This window comes from Dendrobates tinctorius, unplaced genomic scaffold (genome assembly GCF_039654945.1).
Source record: "Dendrobates tinctorius isolate UK_male_01 unplaced genomic scaffold, ASM3965494v1 ptg000103l, whole genome shotgun sequence".
NCBI classification, from domain to species: Eukaryota; Metazoa; Chordata; class Amphibia; order Anura; family Dendrobatidae; genus Dendrobates; species Dendrobates tinctorius.
The window spans coordinates 6,108,693-6,132,097 of record NW_027361771.1 but is presented as its reverse complement, the minus strand read 5'-3'; the positions used below and the strand labels follow the sequence as shown (position 1 = coordinate 6,132,097).

Sequence of the window (23,405 nt, the reverse complement as noted above, 5' to 3'; positions counted from 1 at the left end):
AGGGGGCGCAGAACCAAAGTTTTTCTGCTGGCGCCGGATCTAGGAGCACACCGGTGGGGTAAGGCACAGCAGGATATTATCCTGCTGTGGACGCAGACTCCCTATAGGTTCCCTATAGCGCTCCTCTGCATAGCCACCCCTGTAAGGTTTTTGGTCATAGAATAACCTGCTGGCACTCAGTGCACTATGTCGGTCTCCTGGTCCAAAAAAAACAAACAAAAAAAAACAGGTTTATCTGCTGTTACGCAGTCTGTTCAGCCTGCAAAGCCAATCTTCCCAGTGCCAACATGCACCCGTACTGCTAGAGTTGTTCCCAAAATGCTGGGTCAGTGCCCCAAGAGGCTCCTGTCACTGTTTCAACTCCACTGATATGCTGGTATGGGCCGCATCTATGTCACAGTCCATAGATACGCTGACTTCCACATTGCTTCAGGCTATGCAGGGTCATATCCCAGCTATAAGCGGACAGGCAGTCCCTGGCAATGCTAATAGTGAACAGTCCCATAGGTCGCGTTCAGCTACGTCCTCCCATGGCTCACGGTCGTCCCGCTCTAGGCAGAGACACCGTAATTCTAGGTCTCCTAGACCGTCTCGTTTCTATATGTTTTCAATAAAAATAATAATTGATTATTAGTACTTTATTTGCATTTATTTTGGGTTTTTTGCGTCCATATTGCACACTTCTTTCTTCTTTTTTATTGCAATTCCTTTTCAAGTGTGTGGACTGCAGCTCCCTGTGGCTTATTTGTAGTGCCCTCAAGGTTTTCATTTTTTCGTTCCAGAGACGGGCGCAGCAGATCTCCACAGAGATCTTCGGGCATGGAAAAGCGGCGGTCCAGATCTCCCTCCAGGCAACGCCTCAGCTATGCGCAGGATTCAGAGGGCATCTGTGACTCCGAATCAGATAAGGAAACATAGGAGTCTCAGGCTCCTTGTCCTCCTAGCAATACAGCGCTAGTTGAGGACATTATCACTTCTATTCATCGGGTGCTGGTTTTAGCCGATGCTCCCCAAGAACCCCCAAAACATAAGATCTGTTTTGAGGGGTCCCTGAAGTCCCTAAAGTTTTTTTCTGATCACCCAAGCTTTCAGGACATCCTTGATAAGCATTTTTCGCAGCCTGCCCAAAAATTCGCCAACCGTAAATATTGAGGGCTAGATACCCTTTTTTCTCAAAAAGACCAAGAAGTGGACAGATCCACCGGAAATGGATCCCCGTATCTCTAGGCTTGCAGCACAGTCTCTCCTCTCACTGCCAGATAGCTCAACCCTGAAGGATACAGCAGATCGGCAGGTTGAGCGCATGGCTCGTTCAATTTTTGAGGCTGCAGGAGCCTCCCTAGCTCCCGCGTTCACCTCAACGTGGGCAGCCACGGCCATTCTGGAATGGGCCAAAAGATTGCAGGAGAGCCTCCAAGAGTCAGCTCCTCAGATGTTCGATCAACTAGTTCAGATAGCGGTGGTGGCAGATTACATACGCCTTGCAGCTTTTGATTCTGCAAGAGGCGTAGCAGGTATAGCAGCGAATGTAATTACAATCAGACGTATCCTCTGGCTGTGAGAATGGGAAGCGGACGCGTCTTCAAACAAGTCTCTTATGGATCTCCCGTACGTCAGTGGGAGATTTTTTTCGGGGAAAAATTAGACCAAAAATTGATTTCCAATGCCACGGGGGGTAACAGTACCTTTCTTCCCCAACCGCAACCTAAACGTACGTTTAAGCGACGTAACCAGGCTAGGTTCCGGTCCTTTCGGAACTCCTCAGGCTAGGCCGCTTCACGTCCTTCACAAAATTACAACCGTTCCCCCTCACAGGGACAACCAAAGGACAGCACAGAGGACGGACAAGAATTGGCGGTCAACATCAGGCCAGGCAAAGCCCAAAGGAGGGAAATTCCAGAATTTCTCCTCGTCATGACTCACGAAATACGGAAGACACCCCACCTGTAGGCGGTCAACTTTTAATCTTTCAGCAAGTCTGGCTGCCTATTACAGAAGACAGGTGGGTCAAGGAAATAGTGTCTCTCTCTCCTTCAAGCAGGAGTCATAATACCGGTTCCTGAAAACGAGAGATTCCGAGGACTCTACTACAACCTATTCGTGGTTCCCAAAAAGGGAGGCAGCGTTCGGCCAATCCTGGACCTAAAGCAACTCAAAAAGTTTGTAAGAGTTCGGCAGTTTCGCATGGAGTCCCTTCGATCCATCATTGCGGCTATGGAACAGGGAGAATATCTCGCCTCCATAGACATACAAGATGCATACCTGCACATCCCTATTGCGCCTGCTCATCAAAGATCTCTCAGGTTCGCAATAGGGCAGAATCATTACCAGTTCGTGGCTTTGCCTTTCGGATTAGCCACGGCTCCCAGAACATTCACCAAGGTTATGGCAGCCACCATGGATGTCCTACACTCCAGAGGCATAGTGGTCGTCCCATATCTGGATGATCTACTCGTCAATGCACCTACTGTCAAAGACTGCGAAGACAGCGTCTCGATCACGATCAACACACTAACTCGTCTAGGCTGGCTAGTCAACTTTAAGAAGTCGTCAACTACTCCCGAGTCAGTCACTGATCTTCCTAGGGATCCTATTCGATACCTCCAGGGGTCTGGTACACCTTTCCAAGGACAAGGTACAAGCTATCCGCTGTGCAGTTCGCATGTCATAGAATCATAGAATCGTAGAGTTGGAAGGGACCTCCTGGGCCATCTGGTCCAACCCCCTGCTCAAAGCAGGATTTGCTAAATCATCCCAGTCAGATGTCTGTCCAGCCTCTGTTTGAAGACTTCCATTGAAGGAGAACTCACCACTCCTCTTGGCAGCTTGTTCCACTCATTGGTCACTCTGTCAAAAAGTTTTTTCTAATATCTAATCTGTGTCTCCTCCCATTCAGTTTCATCCCATTGCTTCTAGTCTTTCCTTGTGCAAGTGAGAATAAAGTTGATCCTTCTACAATGTGACAGCCCTTTTAGATATTTGTAGACAGCTATTAAGTCTCCTCTCAGTGTTCTCTTTTGCAAACTAAACAATCCAAAATCCTGCAACCTTTCCTAATAAGACAGGGTTTGCAGACCGGACTCCATTCTGGTTGCTCTTTTCTGAACTTGCTCCAGTTTGTTGATGTCTTTTTTAAAATGTGGTGCCCAAAACTGGACACAATATTCCAGATGAGGTCTGACCAAAGAGGAGTAGATGGAAATAATGACTTAAGAATCATAGAGAATCATAGAATCGTAGAGTTGGAAGGGACCTCCTGGGCCATCTGGTCCAACCCCCTGCTCAAAGCAGGATTCGCTAAATCATCCCAGTCAGATGTCTGTCCAGCCTCTGTTTGAAGACTTCCATTGAAGGAGAACTCACCACTTCTCGTGGCAGCCTGTTCCACTCATTGATCACTCTAACTGTCAAAAAGTTTTTTCTAATATCTAATCTGTGTCTCCTCCCATTCAGTTTCATCCCATTGCTTTTAGTCTTTCCTTGTGCAAATGAGAATAAAGTTGATCCTTCTACAATGTGACAGCCCTTTAGATATTTGTAGACAGCTATTAAGTCTCCTCTCAGTCTTCTCTTTTGCAAACTAAACATTCCCAAATCCTGCAACCTTTCCTCATAAGACAGGGTTTGCAGACTGGTCACCATTCTGGTCGCTCTTTTCTGAACTTGCTCCAGTTTGTTGATGTCTTTTTTAAAATGTGGTGCCCAAAACTGGACACAATATTCCAGATGAGGTCTGACCAAAGAGGAGTAGAGGGAAATAATGACTTCACGTGATCTAGACTGTATGCTTCTGTTAATACATCCTAGAATTGTATTTGCCTTTTTTGCTGCTGCATCACATTGTTGACTCATATTCAGTCTGTGATCTATTAGTATACCCAAGTCTTTTTCACATGTGCTGTCACTTAGCCCTATTCCTCCCATTCTATATATGCTTTTTCCATTTTTATTGCCCAGATGTAGTACTTTGCATTTCTCCCTGTTAAAAACCATTCTGTTAGTTGCTGCCCACTTCGCCAGTTTATTTAAATCTTTTTGAATCCTCTCTCTCTCTTCTCTAGTATTAGCTATCCCTCCTAGCTTTGTGTCATCAGCAAATTTAATCAGTTTACCCTCAATTCCTTCATCTAAATCGTTGATAAAGATGTTGAACAATACAGGGCCCAGGACAGAGCCCTGTGGTACCCCACTTGAGACATTCTTCCAACTGGATGTGCAGCCATTTACGACCACTCTTTGGGTCCGATCACTAAGCCAGTTATGAATCCACCTAACAGTTGCCTTGTCCATTCCATACTTAATCATTTTTTCAATAAGGATTGTATGAGAGACTTTGTCAAATGCTTTGCTGAAGTCAAGATATACTATATCTACAGCATTTCCTTGATCCACCCAATCAGTGATACCGTCATAGAAGGAAATTAAGTTAGTCTGACATGACTTATTAGTTACAAACCCATGCTGACTCTGTTTAATCACTTCATTCTTACCCAGGTATTGACATACATGTTGTTTAATAATTTGTTCAAAGATCTTTCCTGGTATAGAAGTCAGACTCACCGGCCTATAGTTGCCTGGGTCCACCTTCTTCCCCTTTTTGAAGATAGGAACAACATTTGCTCTTCTCCAGTCTTCTGGCACTTCTCCTGTTCTCCAAGAATTTTCAAAGATTATAGAGAGGGGTTCAAAAATTTCTTCTGCTATCTCCTTCAGTACTCTGGGGTGTAATTCATCTGGACCTGGAGACTTGAATTCATTTAGGCTAGCTAAGTGTTTCCTCACTATCTTTCTGTTTATAGATATCCTGGATTCTTCTATTCCCTTAATAGGACAGTGAATAACAGTTGATGTTACATTTCCTTTCTGAGAGAAAACAGATGCAAAATAGGAATTTAAAAGTTCAGCCTTCTTGTCTTACCATTTCATCATTTTCATCCTGTAAAAATCCTATAGCATCTTTGACTTTTCTTTTACTTTTGACATATCCCCAAAATCCTTTATTATTGCTTTTGACATCTCTTGCAAGCCTCAATTCATTTTCAGCTTTAGCTAATCTGATTTGTGCCCTGCAGGTTCTGCAGACAGCATTATATTCTTCTTTAGATATGCCTCCCTCTTTCCATTTTATAAAATTTTTTTCTTCCTTTTTAGCATGTGCTTAAGTTCTGTGTTCATCCATCCTGGTTTCCTTAACTGCTTCCTATTCTTCCCTCTTTTCGGAATTGTTAACAACTGTGCTTTGAGAATTTCATTTTTCAAGATTTCCCATCCTTCCTGGACATTTTTGTCTTTAAGGATATCCAGCCATTGGATCCCTCCAATTCTCTTTCTGAATCCCTTAAAATCTGCCTTTCTGAAATCTAACCTTGACGTCTGAGTCTTCACAGGTCTTCCGCCTCTAGTTATCCAAAATTCTAAAATAGCATGGTCGCTACCTCCTAGGGTCCCAGCCACTTTAACCTCCTCAACCATTTCCTCCCTGTTTATAAGGATTAGATCCAAGGTAGCAGTTCCCCTTGTTTTCTCACTGACCTTTTGAAAGATAAAGTTGTCAGCAAGAGAGGATAAGAATTTCCTTGACCTGTTAGTTTTGCCTGAGAGAGATTCCCAACAAATGTCTGGATAGTTGAAATCTCCCATGACAACTATGTCATATTTTTTGGAGAACTTGGCCATTTGATGCATAAAGAGTTCATCCATAGCTTCAGCTTGCACAGGCGGCCTGTAGTAAATGCCTACAATGGTGTCCTTTCCATTGTTCTGTCCTTGTATTCTTACCCAAACAGTTTCCACAGAACTCCCAGTCTCTGAAGCTTCAATCTCTGTGCAGATATACGCATTTCTAACATACAATGCGACACCCCCTCCTCGTTTATCAAGTCTGTTTCTTGCAAATAAGTTGTATCCTTCTAGTCTTGTATTCCAATCATGTGTATTGTCCCACCAAGTTTCAGTGATTCCAATGACATCATATTTCTTTTCCTGTGTTAGTAGTTCCAATTATCCTTGTTTGTTGCCCATGCTTTGTGCATTAGTATAGAAACATTTTCGTTTGTGATTGGTTTCTCTTTCTCCAATATTTTTATTAATTAGATTCTTTCGTCTTTGTTCTTCCTTTCCACTTCTAATAGCAGAGTTCTCAATAGCATTTGTCAGGTGTATGGCTTTTTCTGGTCTTTTGCTTCCCTTCCCATGTTGTTCTAGTTTAAAGCTCTCCTTACAAGTGTAGCAAGGCGACTTCCAAATACATGCTTACCAGTCTTCGTAAGGTGCACCCCATCTCTAGCAAGTAGTCCATCGTATAAGTAGTTCACTCCGTGATCCAGAAATCCAAATCGTTGCTGACGGCACCATCGACGTAGCCAGTTGTTCACCTGCAGAATCTTATTCCACCTCCTTGTTCCATGGCCATCCACTGGGAGGATGGAAGAGAAGACCACCTGCGCTCCCAGTTCTTTCACTTTCTTGCCTAAGTCTTCAAAGTCTCTGCAGATGGTTTCCAGGTCGTTTCTTGCAGTGTCATTTGTCCCCACATGTAGTAGCAGGAATGGGTAGTCATCTGTAGGTCTGAAGAGTCCTGATATCCTGTCAGACACATCTTTAATTTTTGCACCTGGAAGACAACACATTTCTCTTGAAGTTATATCCGGTCTGCAGATAGCGGCCTCAGTTCCTCTCAACAGGGAATCCCCCATGACCACCACTCTCCGTTTCTTCTTCACAACATTTTTCTTCACAACCGTTTTTTCTTCACAACCGAAGAGATCGGCAAGGTATGTTAATCCACATACCTTGCCGATCTCTTCGGTTTGCCAGGAGACTCCTTAGCAGGATGGCAGCAGCAATGGAGGTGGTACCATTTGCCCAGTTCCACCTCAGACCTCTTCAACTAGCCATTCTCAGATCCTGGGACAGGAACCCTTTCTCCCTCGAAAGGGAGTTCCGACTGACGGAGTCAACCAGGAAATCACTGTACTGGTTGCTCAAACCACCCGTACTGGCCAAAGGAAAATCCTTTCTTCCCAGTCGATGGAAAGTCCTGACCACCGACGCGAGTCTAACAGGATGGGGTGCAGTGCACCTACATCACAGGGCAAGTGGTCTCCAATAGAAGCGACCATGCCCATCAACATTCTGGAGATACCAGCTATCTTCCTGACGCTAAAAGTTTTTTGCCATCTGTTGAATGCCTCTCACATCAGAGTGCAGTCGGACAATGCCACGGCAGTGGCATATGTGAACCACCAAGGTGGGACTCGTAGTGCCCAAGCAATGAAAGAAGTGGCACGTCTCCTTCGCTGGGCAGAAAACAAGAAATCAGTACTCTGTGGTCCACAGTCCGGGTGTGGACAACTGGGAAGCCGACTACCTCATCAGACAGGATATGGACTCGGGGGGAGTGGTCTCTCCATCCCGAAATCTTTTTGTCGGATCTGTTATCGCTGGGGGACTCCGGACGTGGACCTAATCGCATCCCATCTCAATGCCAAGGTCTCCAATTTCATGGCAAGGACGCGCGATCCGAGGTTGCTCGGGGCGGATGCCCTGGTTCAAGACTGAACTCAGTTCCAGCTTCTACACATTTTCCCACCTCTTCCCCTGATGGCCAGAGTTATGAGGAAGATCAAACAGGAAGGAGTTCCGACCATCCTAATTGCGCCGGACTGGCCCAGACGTACATGGTACGCCGACATCATTCAGCTTACAGCAGACACCCCTTGGTGTCTTCCAGACCGTCCCAATCCCCTGTCTCACGGCACGTTCTACCACCAGAATTTAGGGACTCTCAATTTGACGGCGTGGCCCTTGAAACCTGGGTTTTAACCCAGGCAGGTTTTGCTCCAGACGTCATTAGAACCATGATCAGGGCACGGAAACCAGCTTCCGCCAAGGTTTATTATCGTACCTGGAAAACGTATTTTACTTGGTGCGACTCTCGTGGGCGAATTCCGTTCCCTTACTCTCTTCCGAAAGTTCTTGGTTTCCTTCAATCAGGTCTGGACGCCGGCCTATCCTTAGGATCGCTTAAGGGTCAGGTGTCAGCTCTTTCAGTGCTCTTTCAGAAGCGTATTGCTAACAAACCACAAGTCAGGACGTTTCTTCAGGGAGTCTCCAGATTGGTCCCTCCTTACAGACATCCACTGGATACGTAGGACCTTAATTTGGTCCTAACTGCTCTACAGGCACCTCCTTTTCAACCTCTTAAGGAAGTTCCACTTCGAGTTTTATCTCAAAAGGTGGTCTTCCTCGTGGCAATCACCTCGCTGCGCAGGGTGTCTGAGCTGTCAGCGCTCTCCTGCAAACAGCCTTTCCTATTCTTCCACCAGGACAAGGTGGTTCTCCATACAGTTCCATTCTTCCTTCCAAAGGTTGTGTCTGATTTCCACCTCAATGAGGACATCTCATTACCGACCCTTTGCCCGGCTCCGGTTCATAGAGTGGAGAGGGCCCTGCATACGCTTGACCTTGCCAGGGCATTGCGTATATGTGTGTCTAGGACTCCACCCTTCCGGAAGTCTGATTCCTTTTTTTCCTTCTTCCAGAAGGCATTTGCAAGGGTTTACCGGCTTCAAAAGCTACCCTTGCCAGGTGGATCAGGTCCACCATCCATGACGCCTACCGCCTAAACAATTCTCCTATTCCGGCCGGTATCACGGCACATTCCACACGGGCGGTAGGAGCCTCCTGGGCCATTCGAGCCAGACTTCAGCACAACACGTGTGTAAAGCGGCCACTTGGACTAGCTTACACACGTTTACAAAACAATACAGTGTGCATACTCAGTCCTCAGTGGAAGCGAGTCTGGGTAGACGGGTACTGCAGGCGGCAGTGTCCCAAGTCTATGGACCTGTCCGCACAATATTCGTCCATTGCTTCCCACCCAGGGACTGCTTTGGGACGTCCCAAGGTCCTGTGTCCCCCAATGAGGCGACAGAGTAAAGGAGATTTTTGTGTACTCACCGTAAAATCTCTTTCTCTTAGCCTCTAATTGGGGGACACAGCTCCCACCCTGTTGCCCTTGCGGGCTGTTATGTTGGGTACTCATATTGTTCCTTGAGCTGTACATAGTAGCCTTTGTTTATAGGCTTGGTTATGTTGGATTTGTTATCTCCTACTGCTTGGGTACAAAAACTGAGGTAAGGCGGATGCCGCCCAGGGGTGTATACTGTGGAGGAGGAGCCAGAGCCAAATCTTTTTCAGATTAAGCATAGTGTCGCCTCCTAGTGCACAGAAAGCATAACACCCAAGGTCCTGTGTCCCCCAATTAGAGGCTAAGAGAGATTTTACGGTGAGTACACAAAAATCTCCTTTTTCCCTGAATTTGGGCTAGGCATTATCACCTCTATTACATTCGTGCCATGGAAATCATGTTGCTAAATTAAGTTTCTTTTCCTACAGTTGGAGTAAACCTTTTATTTGTGACCTACACACACATCACTAATGACAGAACATATATTATTATCAATCGCTCAAGAACGCTTAATGTCAAAAATTGTAATTATATAGATGTACATGGTGAGATTGTAGAAATGTATGAATGGTGAAAGGTAATCCAAGTGCTAGATAGAAATTTATATAAATACTACATTAATAGGGATACCAGTGATTACCAGGAAGAGGTATCAATCTAAATAAAATGCTCTATCATGGTAACATATGATCAGACACATCTAATAGGGAGAGCCCCCACTCCAACGTACGTTTCGCACCGCTTCTTCAAGGACTGATCAATCTATTATGTCCGTGCCATGGAAATCATGTTGCTAAATAAAGTTTCTTTTTCTTACAGTTGGAGTAAACCTGTTTTATTTGTGCATCATTGTATATCTGTATGGGGATTTGGCTATATATGCAACCGCTGTACCTCTGTCTCTTGTTCAGGTCACATGGTAAGTAACAATCATCATAAAACTTAGGCAGGTTAGTTTTTAGGTCTGACGAAGGAAAGTAAAATTACACCTCTGGCAGAAGTTTTCCATCATTGCACTTCCCACCACTAGTCAAAACTTTGCACTGATTTTATGGCTTTAGCGCTAATGTATTTTATAAGTATAGAGCAGTGTTGGTTTAATTGTGTGGAACTGTCCATGTAATTTAATCATGTGATTGACCACCCTCCCAATGAGAAGCCTGGGTGGAACTGTCCTCGTGTTTTCTTCGTATCAGACATTCTGCTGTATTAATGAGGAATACAGGTTTATTCCCATTGACTCATGTAGACAGAGTGTGACCCAAACCTGGTTCTGACTGTTGCCATATCTGACATGCAGGGATAGAACCAGTAAGGAAAGATCAGGTATAATACCGCTGAATGGAATCTCATGGTGTAACACCTTTAAAGTGTTGTTATCATTGTATAAAGCTTTGGTATATCGCTACTATACGCCATTACTTTTTAGATCATTGGGGATCATGAAAATGAATGGGCTCCAGTAGCACTAGGTTTTTTTTTTTTTCTTTTTGTATCTGCACTATGATGGTTTGGTTGGTAACCTGGTGCATTAAGAATTCTAGGCTGAGTTCACGTTCTTGAATGATTTAACAAATGGATCAATCAAAAATAATATTTTTTTAACCAGACACAAAAGTTGTGCGCAAACAACTATTTTATCTGGCTAAAATAACTGAGCTAGATCCATTTGTCTACTGTATCCTTTTCATACGGATGTTTACTGCTCAGGTGAACTCATTCTAAGACTATGTGCACACATTGCGGATTCTGCTGCGGATCCGCAGCGGTTTTGGCCCTGTGGATCTGCAGCAGTTTTTGATGCGGTGTACAGTACCATTATATCCTATGAAAAACAAAAAATGCTGTGCACATGCTGCGGATTTTTCAGCGCAGATTTGCTGCGGTTTCAAAACCGCAGCATGTCACTTCTTTCTGCGGAATCCGCAGCGGTTTCACACCTTCTCCATTGTAGAGGTGTCAAACCGCAGGCTAATCCACAGATAAACCACAGGTCTTTTGACCTGCAGATTTACCTGCGGATTTTGCTAAATCCGCATGGAAAAATCCGCAGGTGAATGCGCAGCATGTGCACACTTAGGCTAAGTGCTCATGTCCAGTAATCATCCGTAAGGCCGGGGTCACACTGGCGAGGAATACGGCCGAGTGAGAGGCGCTAAAAGCACGCATTAGACACGGACCAATGATTCTCTATGGGGTCCCTCGCACCAGCCGTATATTTCTCATCCGTATTCTACGGTCCGTGCCAATCGCAGCATGTTGCGATTGTCAGCGTACTACGGCTGTAGTACGCCAATGCAAGTCTATGGGTGCGCAAAAAATACGCATTACACACGGACCACACATGTGACTTGCGAGAAATACGCACCAGGTGTCTTTTAGCAAAGCCGGCAATTCAGTGCGCTATACAGTAAACTCACACTGACAGTTTTAATAAAGAAACGAAAGAATAGATATATACGCATAGAATACATAGAATGTGTGTGTATGTATATATATATATATATATATATATATATATATATGCATTCTATGTGTCTATATCTATTCTTTGGTTTCTGTTAGAAACCCTGTCATAGGGCTCCATTATATGTCCATTTTGCAAGCCTGCGAGAAAATCTCACTGTACGGATGCTTTCATGCGCAAAATACGCGACCACTCCTTGATTACAGATGACATACGGAGCACTGTTTAGGGGCCATTCATCCGTATTACGCATGTAAAATACTGACCGTATTCTGCATCGGTTAGTGTGACCCCGGCCTTAGAGCGGATCCAGCAGCAATCCGTTTTTGTTATCCTGAAAAAAAAATTTGTTCCATTACCATCGACGTGAAAACTCGGAACCGTCCCTGTAGGCTTGCTGCCCAAGGTCCCATCTCAGGAGAATCACTCACAACTCCTATCACTTTTCCTGGTCTCTATTCTGGGTCATGCTGTCTGTTCCCTCAATCTCCTCCCACTTCGGGAACACCCACTTCATGCACCGCTGCTGATTAGTCAAACCATAGGTCTGCTTCCGTTAGAAGCTAGGCCCTCTCTGCCCTCCTGTTAGGAAATACTCTGTCCCTTCACTTAAGCCCCTCCCACTTTTGTCTAGTACCAACAGTTATCCCTAGCTGTCCATAGTATCTACCTGTGGTGGGGCTGGACACAACTCTATTCCTAACTAGCTGAAGAACCCGGCATTGCCCAGGCATAGTAATTAACTGTGGTTAGCTATAACAAATTATGCCATCCCAGAGTCCCGTGCCCATATACCCATCATACATATCCTCCATCCCATAGTCCCGTGCCCATATTCCCATCACACATCCTCCATCCCATAGTCCCGTGCCCATATTCCTATCATACATATCCTCCATCCCATAGTCCCAACAAATTATAATGATTATCCTCCATTCCATAGTCCTGTGCCCATATACCCATCATACATATCCTCCATCCAATAGTCCCGTGCCCATATACCCATCATACATGGCAACGTTTATGATGACATCGTCGCTATGGCCACCTTTTATGACATCATAGCCACCATGGCAACCATTATGACATCATCTTGAACATGGCAACCTATTATGACATCATTGCAGCCATGGCAACCCATTATGACATCATGTTCGCCATGTCAACCATTCTGACATCGTCGCCATGGCAACCTGTTACGACATCATCCTTACCATGGCAACCATTATGACATAACCGTCACCATTGCAACCTATTATGGCATCAGCGTCGCCATGGCAACCATTATGACATAATGTGGGGCGGGGAACCATTCTGACATCATCTTTGCCATGGCAACCTATTATGACATCATCATCACCATGGCAACCATTATGACATCGTCGCCATGGCAACCATTATGACATCATACTGAGGGTCGGGGCTTGATACACACACACACACACACACACACACACACACACACACACGCACACACTCGTTTTTATATATATATATATATATATATATATATATATATTAGCTGAAGAGCCCGGCGCTGCCCGGGCATAGTAACTAACTGTGGTTAGTTGTAACAAATTATAATTATCCTCCATCCCATAGTCCCGTGCCCATATACCCATCATACATATCCACCATCCCATAGGCCCGTGCCCATATACCCATCATACATATCCACCATCCCAGAGTCGAGTGCCCATACACCCATCACACATCCTCCATCCCATAGTCCCGTGCCCATATACCCATTACACATCCTCCATCCCATAGTCCCATGCCCATATACCCATCATACATATCCTCCATCCCATAGTCCCGTGCCCATATACCCATCATACATATCCTCCATCCCATAGTCCAGTGCCCATATACCCATCACACATCCTCCATCCCATAGTCCCGTGCCCATATACCCATTACACATCCTCCATCCCATAGTCCCATACCCATATACCCATCATACATATCCACCATCCCATAGCCGCGTGTCCATATACCCATCATACATCCTTCATCTTAGTCCTATGCCCATATACCCATCATACATATCCTCCATCCCATAGTCCCGTGCCTATATACCCGTCATGCATATCCGCCATCCCATAGTCCCGTGCCCATATACCCGTCATACATATCCTCCATCTCATAGTCCAGTGCCCATATACCCATCACACAGCCTCCATCCCATAGTCAACCATTATGACATCATAATGAGCGGCGGCAGGGCTTGCAACCTATGATGACCTCAGTGTCGCCATGGCAACCATTGTGACATCATAATGAGGGGCGGTGCTTGATACGCACACTGTTTCCCCAGTATGTAGATAGGGGCATTATGACATCATAATGAAGGGCGGGGCTTGACGCGCACACACTTTTTCCCCAGTATGTAGATAGGGGCAAAATTGTTTGGTGAATTGGAACGCGCGGGGTTAAAATTTCGCCTCACAACACGGTTTAGGACGCTCTCGGGTCCAGACATGTGATTGTGCCAAATTTTGTGGCTGTAGCTGCGACGGTGCGGATGCCTATTCCGGACATACATACATACTGTACATACATACATACACACTTTGAGCTTTATATATTAGACTAGCTGAAGAGCCCGGCGCTGCCCGGGCATAGTAACTAACTGTGGTTAGTTATAGCAAATTATAATTATCCTCCATCCCTTAGTGCCGTGCCCATATACCCATCATACATATCCACGATCCCATAGTGCCGTGCCCATATACCCATCTTACATATCCTCTATCCCATAGTTCCGTGCCCATATACCCATCACACATCCTCCATCCCATAGTCCCATGCCCATATACCCATCATACATATTCTCCATCCCATAGTCGAGTGCCCATATACCCATCACACATCCTTCATCTCATAGTCCTGTGCCCATATACCCATCATACATATCCTCCATCCCATAGTCCCGTGACCATATACCCATCATACATATCCTTCATCCCATAGGCCCGTGCCCATATACCCGTCATACATATCCTCCATCCCATAGTCCCGTGACCATATACCCATCATACATATCCTTCATCCCATAGGCCCGTGCCCATATACCCGTCATACATATCCTCCATCCCATAGTCCAGTGCCCATATACCCATCATACATATCCTCCATCCCATAGTCCCGTGCCCATATACCCATTATGACATCATCACCATGGCAACCGTTATGACATAACTGTCACCATTGCAACCTATGATGAATCAGCGTCGCCATGGCAACAATCATAATGAAGGGCGGGGCTTGATGCACACACACTTTTTCCCCATTATGTAGATAGGGGAAAAATTGTTTCGTGAATTGGAATGCGCGGGGTTAAAATTTTGCCTCACAACATATAGCCTTGGACACTCTCGAAGTCCAGACGTGTGACTGTGCCAAATTTTGTAGCTGCGACGGTGCGGATGCCAATCCCGGACACACACACACACACAAACTTGAGCTTTATATATTAGATGTAACGCACATCACTAAACACATTGCACATCCACATACTTTCTAACTATACACATGTCTTTAAGGGAGGGGTGAGAACATGGAGAACACCTCCACTTCTCCCCACCCTTAAAAAATGCTGTAAAGACTGATAAAAACATTAGGAGTACCACAAAATAGTATGATTTTAAAACTTAATTTAAAAGTTCAAAAAAGAAAGCCCTCACACAGTTCCATGGACTGAAAAAGAGAAAAGTTATGGTTCTCAGAACATTCTCAGTACATTTTATGGTAAACTACAACTCATCTCGTAAGAATTGGGTTCTCATTCAGTTATGGTGTTGTAAAAAAAAAAAAAGTTATGGATCTTGGAAGATAAAGGGGAAAATGTAAAAAAAAAAAAATTAAAAAAAATGTTGTTAAATAATAAGGGTTTCCCACCACCTTCACTGCATTCATGGTGCAGTAAACGGGCATCTCCATGCAAAATAGCGCTGATTAAACTTTAGACTCAGCACATCCAGCTTACAGCATTTATTTTCCATATATTTTCACAGGCCTTAAATCCTCTTAGGAGCTGGTAATCCCTTTATAAACTTTTATGTGAGAAGTGTTTAGGGTTTTTTTTTTCCAATCAGAAAATAGATGAAATTGCGTCCTATTGAACGGTTAATGTCCTGACTCCATTACCTCTGCCCCATATATTACAGCTATGCTGTACAGTTCATAGTCTGGGCCATTTGTCACAACGCTCTCACCAGCCTTCTAATGACTAGCGGAACTGATGCCCTCACTACACCATCATGTGGACGTAGGCATTTGTCTGTCATCCTATAGAGCGTTAATCACGTTACTTTCTATCCTTATTCAGTTTTACTGGGAATGAATCATGTGGAACTCAAGCGGGAGAAAGAAATGACACCGACCCCTGTTGGGGAAACATCAGACGGATTGATGCTTACAGGATCTATCTGGCAAGTTATTCTTCCTAATTATAGATCTTCGGATCCTTGGAGACATTCAGCGATATGTGATTCTAAATTGACCTTCCTGTGTGAAGTTGTTTTGATTCATACCAATGACTTAAAGGGGTATTTCCATCTCCAAGAGCCTCCTTTCCCAGTGTGTAGTAGGTATAATAATATTAGCAAATTATCCAATTTGAAATGTAGTATAGTTCTTCTGATTCGCTATTTTGCTTACCCCTCTTGCAGGGCATTGCAGCAGCTTAGGTATGCATGGCTACAACCACTCGTATAGTTGTTGTTAGTAGCTGTAACCATCGTTTCATAAGCTACTGCAGTACCCTGCATATGGGATAGGCGACATGGCTAATCAGAAGAACTATACTTTATTTCTCATTGGAGGTATTTTCTACTATTATATCTTTAAATGGATTTTCCTATGCTTCTGTTGTGACATGTCAATTGGGCTTATGAAAAGTGCAAAAAGAGATGAATATCCATTTTTTTTTTTTATATCCGAGGGAGTCCCAGTGGCTGGATGACCCCTGACAACTATTTTTATGTTTGGTCCTGTGGAAAAAGCACTTCTAGTCTCTACAGTCACCTACCTGAATGGAGTGAGGGTCCTGCATGCTCCCCTTTCTCCGTTCTTGGCCAGTAGGACTGATGGAGCTAGCTGAGTGCAAGCCCTATAAGTCTATTCCACATCTCCGGCTTGGTTCTTTCTCGTTAGACTATTTGCATATGTGTTTGAGAATTGTACAATGGAGCAGTCACTTGGCAGTCGGGTCTCATACAGAATTGGCTTTGCTGCAGGTATTTTGCATAAACGATTTATTAAGTACAATTCTGACTGCGTGTGCCAGACAAATGGAGTTCATCTGTTTAACTGTGTATCACACAATGGTTTAGCAAGACAGAGCTAATGAAAAGTAGACATATGGAATAAGAAATGACTGATTCGGTGCTTTGATCACTGAGCCAGGAATTGGAGTTGTCTCCCTGTGTTGTATTTCGTGCATTCAAATAAGTAACCGTCCACGAAAGCCAAAAGCAAAAATTGCTACCGAGTAGGGAGCCCTGGCCATGCAATCCATGTGTCCGAGGAGGTCCTAACACCAGGTCAAGTGGTTCGTTTTTCCTGTTATTTTATTCTTATTTCTCACTTGTGTTTTTTTTTTTAATTTTTCTAAGCATTTCATTTTTTAATCTGCCATATGGCTCCAGAGATATGTGACTTTTTGTTAATGCACTCAATATTGTAGTTTTTATGAGCTTTGCCAACAAGGTGTTGTTCACAGGACAGTTATGGAGAGAAACATTAAAAACTCTGCCCAAGTTAATCTGCTTGTCAAAACCATAAAAATTAGCATATTGGACCCACTAAATAAAAAAGGACCATATTTCCAGATCTGTATGGCAGTTAACAAAAACAAACCAAATTGAAATCCGGGGAGCAGCAGGAAAAAAAAAGCCACTTTTGACCTGGTGACTAGTGATGAGCAAGTATACTCATTGCTGAGGTTTTCCCGAGCATTCTCGGGTGACCTCCGAGTACTATGGCGTGCTCTGAGATTTAGTTTCTGTCGACGTAGCTGCATGATTTGCGACTGCTAGACAGCCTGAATAGATGTGATGATTGCCTATTTGTTAGGGAATTCTCACATGTATTCAGGCTGTCTAGCAGTCACAAATCATGCAGCTGCGTCGACAGACTAAATCTCCGAGCACGCCAAAGTACTCAGAGATCACCCCAGCATACTCGGGAAAACCTGAGCAACGAGTATACTCACTCATCACTACTGGTGACCAGTCCTCTTTAATGCATTGATGTAATTTCAGTTTTACTCTTTTCTTTCTAGGCGATATTCACTCTTTTCCTTGGCCCTTTTACTTTCTTTAATGTGCAGAAGACCAAATATCTGCAGATTTTGACGTCACTTATGAGATGGTTAGGTAAGTGGTGGAAACCAGCATTAATGTGTGACATTATTATATTCTCGTTTATGCATGAGACATAAATCTTGTCTACACAAACAACATACCAGTCATCATTTATGGCATTTCTTTGCATCGTCGCTGTCGATAATAAGATTGTTGTTGTGAATGTTAAGTCTACAATTGAAGAGCCCGTCACATGGAATAAAGAAGTATGGTGTGTGAGTGCTCTTGGCAGGGCCAAGCGGCTAGTAGGGCGCTGTGTGTGAAGGGCAACTGGCAAGGCTTATGGGCTAAATAGATGACAGATTACTGGGAATAGTTATACAGACTTGTTTAATTTATTGGAGCAACTTAGTTTTATTTGATATTGATATACAGTGGGTACGGAAAGTATTCAGACCCCTTTAAATTTTTCACTCTTTGTTTCATTGCAGTCATTTGGTAAATTCAAAAAAGTTCATTTTTTTCTCATTAATGTACACTTTGCACCCCATCTTGACTGAAAAAAACAGAAATGTAGAAATTTTTGCAAATTTACTGAAATATCACATGGCCATAAGTATTCAGACCCTTTGCTCAGTATTGAGTAGAAGCACCCTTTTGAGCTAGTACAGCCATGAGTCTTCTTGGGAATGATGCAAGTTATTCACACCTGGATTTGGGGTTCCTCTGCCATTCTTCCTTGCAGATCCTCTCCAGTTCCGTCAGGTTGGATGGTGAGCCGTTGGTGGACAGCCATTTTCAGGTCTCTCCAGAGATGTTCAATTGAGTTTAGGTCAGGGCTCTGGCTGGGCCAGTCAAGAATGGTCACAGAGTTCTGAAGCCACCCCTTTGTTATTTTAGCTGTGTGCTTAGGGTCATTGTCTTGTTTTCATCCGGAATATCTCTGTACTTGGCCGCGTTCATGTTTCATTCAATTACAACCAGTCGTCCTGTCCATGCAGTTGAAAAACGCCCCCCATAAGCATGATGTTGCCACCATGTTTCACTGTTGGGATTGTATTGGTGATGAGCAGTGCCTGGGTTTCTCCACACATATCGCTTATAATTATCACCAAAAAGTTCTATCTTCGTCTCATCAGACCAGAGAATCTTATTTCTCATAGTCTGGGAGTCCTTCATGGGTTTTTTTTTTAGCAAACTCTATGTTGGCTTTCATATCTCTTGTACAGAGAAGAAGAGGCTTCCGTCGGGCAACTCTACCATAAAGGCCCGACTGGTGGAGGGCTGCAGTGATGGTTGACTTTGTGGAACTTTCTCCCATCTCCCTACTGCATCTGTGGAGCCACAACAACGATCTCTTTTAATTAATTCGCAAACATTTTTACATTTCTGTTTTGTTTTTTTTCCAGTGGAAAAAATTTACTTTTTTGAATTTACCAAATGGCTGCAATGAAACAAAGAGTAAAAAATTTAAAGGGGTCTGAATACTTTCCGTACCCACTGTAAATAGTATAGTTGAATAGGTTGAAAAAAGACCTAGATCCATCAAGGTCAACCTTTCTCCACCAATTGTGTATAGATAAAGGACCGTAATCCGGTTTATAAGTCTTAAATTAATTATCTTGTTAAATCTGATACTGTGAGGATCTTCCAGTTTTCACAATTCATTCTACAGATATTACTAAATAAATCTGTCAGAACTTATTAGGCTGGTGTAATTACTTTGAAAAGCCATGTCCGCATTTGTGTAGAATACTTCTTGAAAGCTAAGCTAGTCACCGCCCAATTAACCTGACTAACAGCTCCTCAGTGGCCTTCTTCCCTGCTGCTGAGATCTCACACAGCTCATTACAAGTTGCAACTTTCAGTCATGCTGGAGTATGATGCATTTAATGAATTAGGGTCTTTTAACTGACGTGTGCTGCTGTCAATAAATGTCTTGAGTAAGTTAACTTTTCATGAATTTTACTGCAGGTGAAGCCACGCTCTGTCCATGCTATGCCCGTATTGGCGTAACTTGCCAAGACTCATGTGTAGAAGCGAAAAGTCGCAATATGTTTGCTCAACTTTGCGGAGTTGCTAAAAAAATTTGCAACTTAATGTTTTTTGTACCCCAGAATTCTGGTGTAAGCCCCTTAATGAAGGACTCCTGAGCTATTTGACTACATGTTGCATCCATGAAAAAAACGAATGCCACACACCTTGGAAACATGGACATGCGAAGATTTAATAATGTATGCCATTTTTATTGTAAAAATCTAGGGGAAAAATCCTTCTGTCATTTGGAGCATAAGCTGGTACTTGTCTGATTTGGTCTCTACAAGAAATTATTTGGCCTTGAATTTTCGGAAACCCAATAAGTGTAAAAATAAATATGATTGAGCTAGAATTCCAGACAAAATCCTGAATAAATTTGCATTCTCTGACTCAGTGCCATTACATATGGGAACGTTGAAGTGGCCTATAACTATGCCGCCATTTCAGCCATGCGATTGTGGCCTCGCCTTTAAGATTGAAGTTCCAAACATTACATTTTTGATTGAGTTCAGAATTAAGCCCCTAAGTTTAAATAAAACAAAATGCCGTGATGAGCAGTTGCCTGTCCCATTCTGAGATTGACAATGCAATGTTGTGAATACTCGGTCCGATCCTTCTTCAGTGCTATACAAATCCATTTACTCGCATCCCATCCGCTCTGAGTGCCCGCAGGCAAATGGAGATTAAAATCCTCAAGCAAATCCATAAACCAGATCACGTTTGAATGTCACAAACCACCCCACCCACACGGTCCACGCATGCTCGGGAAACCCCCCCACACACAACTCCTGCTGATAACCCTTTATTGCTAACACTGGTAGAGAGGGGGCTCTGTCCTTCGCAGCACTATGGGGAGGAGAGGTGCTAGTGTCAGGGGCCTCCTCCCAGTGATTTATGAAGCGGGTAATGAGTTTTCACAGCTTTACTGCCACTTTGTTCTCATCTGAGTCAGTCTCATAAATCGTGAAGACAACAGTTTAACTCTTGACTGCCTTCATGCACTCAATATGATTTCTGGGTGCATGCCAGAAAGGCCTCTGATCATAAAACCGAGATCACTCGGGTCATTCACATAACTTAACCCCTTTTTTATTTTATATTTTGCTGCAGCTTTCATCATCATGATCGTGCTGGCACTCATCCGGATCGGCGAAGGCAAAGGGGAAGGTAAACCCCCTATGGCAGATGTCTCTGGAATACGAAATCTTTTTGGGGTGTGCGTGTATTCATTCATGTGCCAACATTCTCTGCCTTCACTAATCACTCCTGTGTCCAGGAAGACGCACCTGACCGGACTCGTGCTCCTGGACTACGTACTGGTCCTGTCTTTCTACAGCCTTCTGGGCTTCACGGCTATATTCTGCTTCTCCTCCGGGAGCCTGATGGACATGTACACTCTTAACTTCAGTGGATGTAGTCCCTTTGTGCCTACGGTGATTGGCTACTTCCTCGGATTATTCCCAGTGTTCACCATCAGCACCAATTTCCCCATCATTGCTGTCACCCTGCGAAACAATTGGAGGACTCTCTTTCATCGGGATGGTGGCACATATCCCTGGCTCGTGGACCGTATCGTGTTTCCGCTCATAACGCTGGTGCCACCTATCATTGTGGCATTTTGTACAAACCACCTAGAAATTCTAGTGAGCGTCACAGGCGCCTATGCAGGAAATGGCATCCAGTATGTTATTCCAGCGTTTCTCGTTTTCTGCAGTCGCAAAGACTCTGCCCTAGTGTATGGACCAGATAGTAGTAACAAGCACCGGTCTCCTTTTAAACAAGTAGGCTGGGTGTGGTTTGTTCTCCTCTGGGCGTTCTCCTGCTTTATATATGTCACCGCCAACATAATCCTGACTGATGTTAACCTGTAAACATTACAAACCGTGAGCGAGGCGGTTATGTGCTGGACACACAAGGCCTTTATCTTATATACTGCCACAAGTTTGCTGGGGCTGGCCCCATTCTCCCAGACATATCCTATGCTATAATGATTGAGAGGAAATTCTAATTCTAAAGTAATTATTTCCTGAAAACCGTATAGAGGGCCCTTTCACCAGATTAAAAATTACCAGTTTTTTCCCTTATTTTATTCCCGGTTCTCCTGTTTTTTTTTTTCTCTAAATCTGCCATACAATTCCAGAGATGTGGGCCTTTAAGTGCTAATTTTTATGGTTTTTACCAAGCGGGCATGACTCGCTGTGTAATAATACACAGCAGCCTAAAGACACGCTCCCAGATAATATTGAGGGCACCACCTCCTTGGTAAACACCTAAAAAATTTGCATTAAATGGAACCTGTCACCAGGTTTTCTCAATGTAAAGTACAGCCACCAACATTAACATATTCCGGTATGCTGTATATATGTCCTCAATCTCCTCTGCATTGCTTAAATAATAAAAAGAGCTTTTATTATTCCCACAATAGCGTGGTCCAGTCAGACTGGCGTTGCTGGTCTTGATCTCGTGCTTCTTCTCATGGTACAATTGCCGTCCTCCTTCCCTGCTTCATGTCAATGACATGTCTTATGTCATCCACGCGGTGCCTCCTCATCGAGCTCCTGTGCAGGCATACTTCTCTCTGCCCTGCTGAGGGCAGAGTGAAGCATTGTAGTGTGCATGCGCCGGCTTTGCCTATGTGTTATCGGCGCTCTTTGGCCTTTCACGGCACATACGCGTTACAGTACTTTGTTCTTCACTCAAAAGGGCAGAGAGAAGTGCGCCAGCGCAGGAGCACTGTACGGATGACGTTGGACGTGTGATCCATATGAAGCTGGGAAGGAGGATGACCATTGCAAGAAGAGAGGAGGTGCCGGATCAAGACCAGAGACTCCCATCAGACCGGACTGTGCCGTAGGTGAGTATAATAAAAGGGGGTTGGGGACATATATACAGCATACTATAATGCTGTAAAAGAGGCCTTAAAGATGGTGGCCATACTGTTTTTTATTTAAAGGGAACCTGTCACCAGGTTTTCCCAGTATAAAGACCCATATCTTTGGAGCCATGTGGTGGATTGTTAAAATGAAAAAAAAACAGGACACTGCAATATGAGCAAAAAGTGGCCACTTTAGAGCTGGTAACAGGTCCTCTTTAACAGTGCCTTGTCTTCTTTCTGGCAAATAGAGCGTTCACTACTAGAAGGACATTGTCTGTACTGCACTGGCATTTTAAATTGAGCAATTGTTGCCTTTCTATCAATAAAGGGAATGCCGGCACACCTTGTGTATGGGGTGATCAGGTGCACGCGGAGTTATATACTCCAGCACAACCTCGCTGCTCTGTGACTATATACTGGCATTGACCGTGCACAGTGGTTAGCCAGTTGTTTGTAAGTGAAATAAAATTAAGACTTGGAGACTCAATTTGTGTATTTATTGAAGGACTTCCTTTAAAAAACTCTACGCTCACACAGCACGTGCCCAGGGCATACTGATTACAGATGCTTCTGGCGCTGATTAGATTCCTCGCCACCCCATCCCCCTTTCTCATCTCTCTCTCCAAGAGCAGAGGTGATTTATGAGTACATTACTTACGGCCCTGATGAAATCTGTATGTGGAACAGCTTGGCTTGTTTTCTACGGAATATCTACGATGTTTAGTTGCTTTTTGTGCTTGTGGCAGG

The 23,405-nt window shown here is 44.0% G+C and overlaps 1 protein-coding gene across 3 annotated transcripts in view; it reads left to right on the top strand.

Annotated features, from left to right (window-relative positions):
* The window catches only part of TMEM104 (transmembrane protein 104), a 45,328-nt gene extending 22,183 nt beyond the window's left edge, over window positions 1-23,145 (top strand). For all 3 annotated transcript variants that reach the window (XM_073587989.1, XM_073587991.1, XM_073587990.1), the window contains exons 7-10: window positions 9,791-9,890; window positions 15,769-15,871; window positions 17,725-17,818; window positions 20,894-23,145. In XM_073587989.1, the coding sequence (XP_073444090.1) occupies window positions 9,791-9,890; window positions 15,769-15,871; window positions 17,725-17,818; window positions 20,894-21,654 (1,058 nt within the window). In that variant the 3' untranslated portion in view covers window positions 21,655-23,145. The remainder of the gene's footprint in view (window positions 1-9,790; window positions 9,891-15,768; window positions 15,872-17,724; window positions 17,819-20,893) is intronic.
* Window positions 23,146-23,405: the final 260 nt, after the last annotated feature.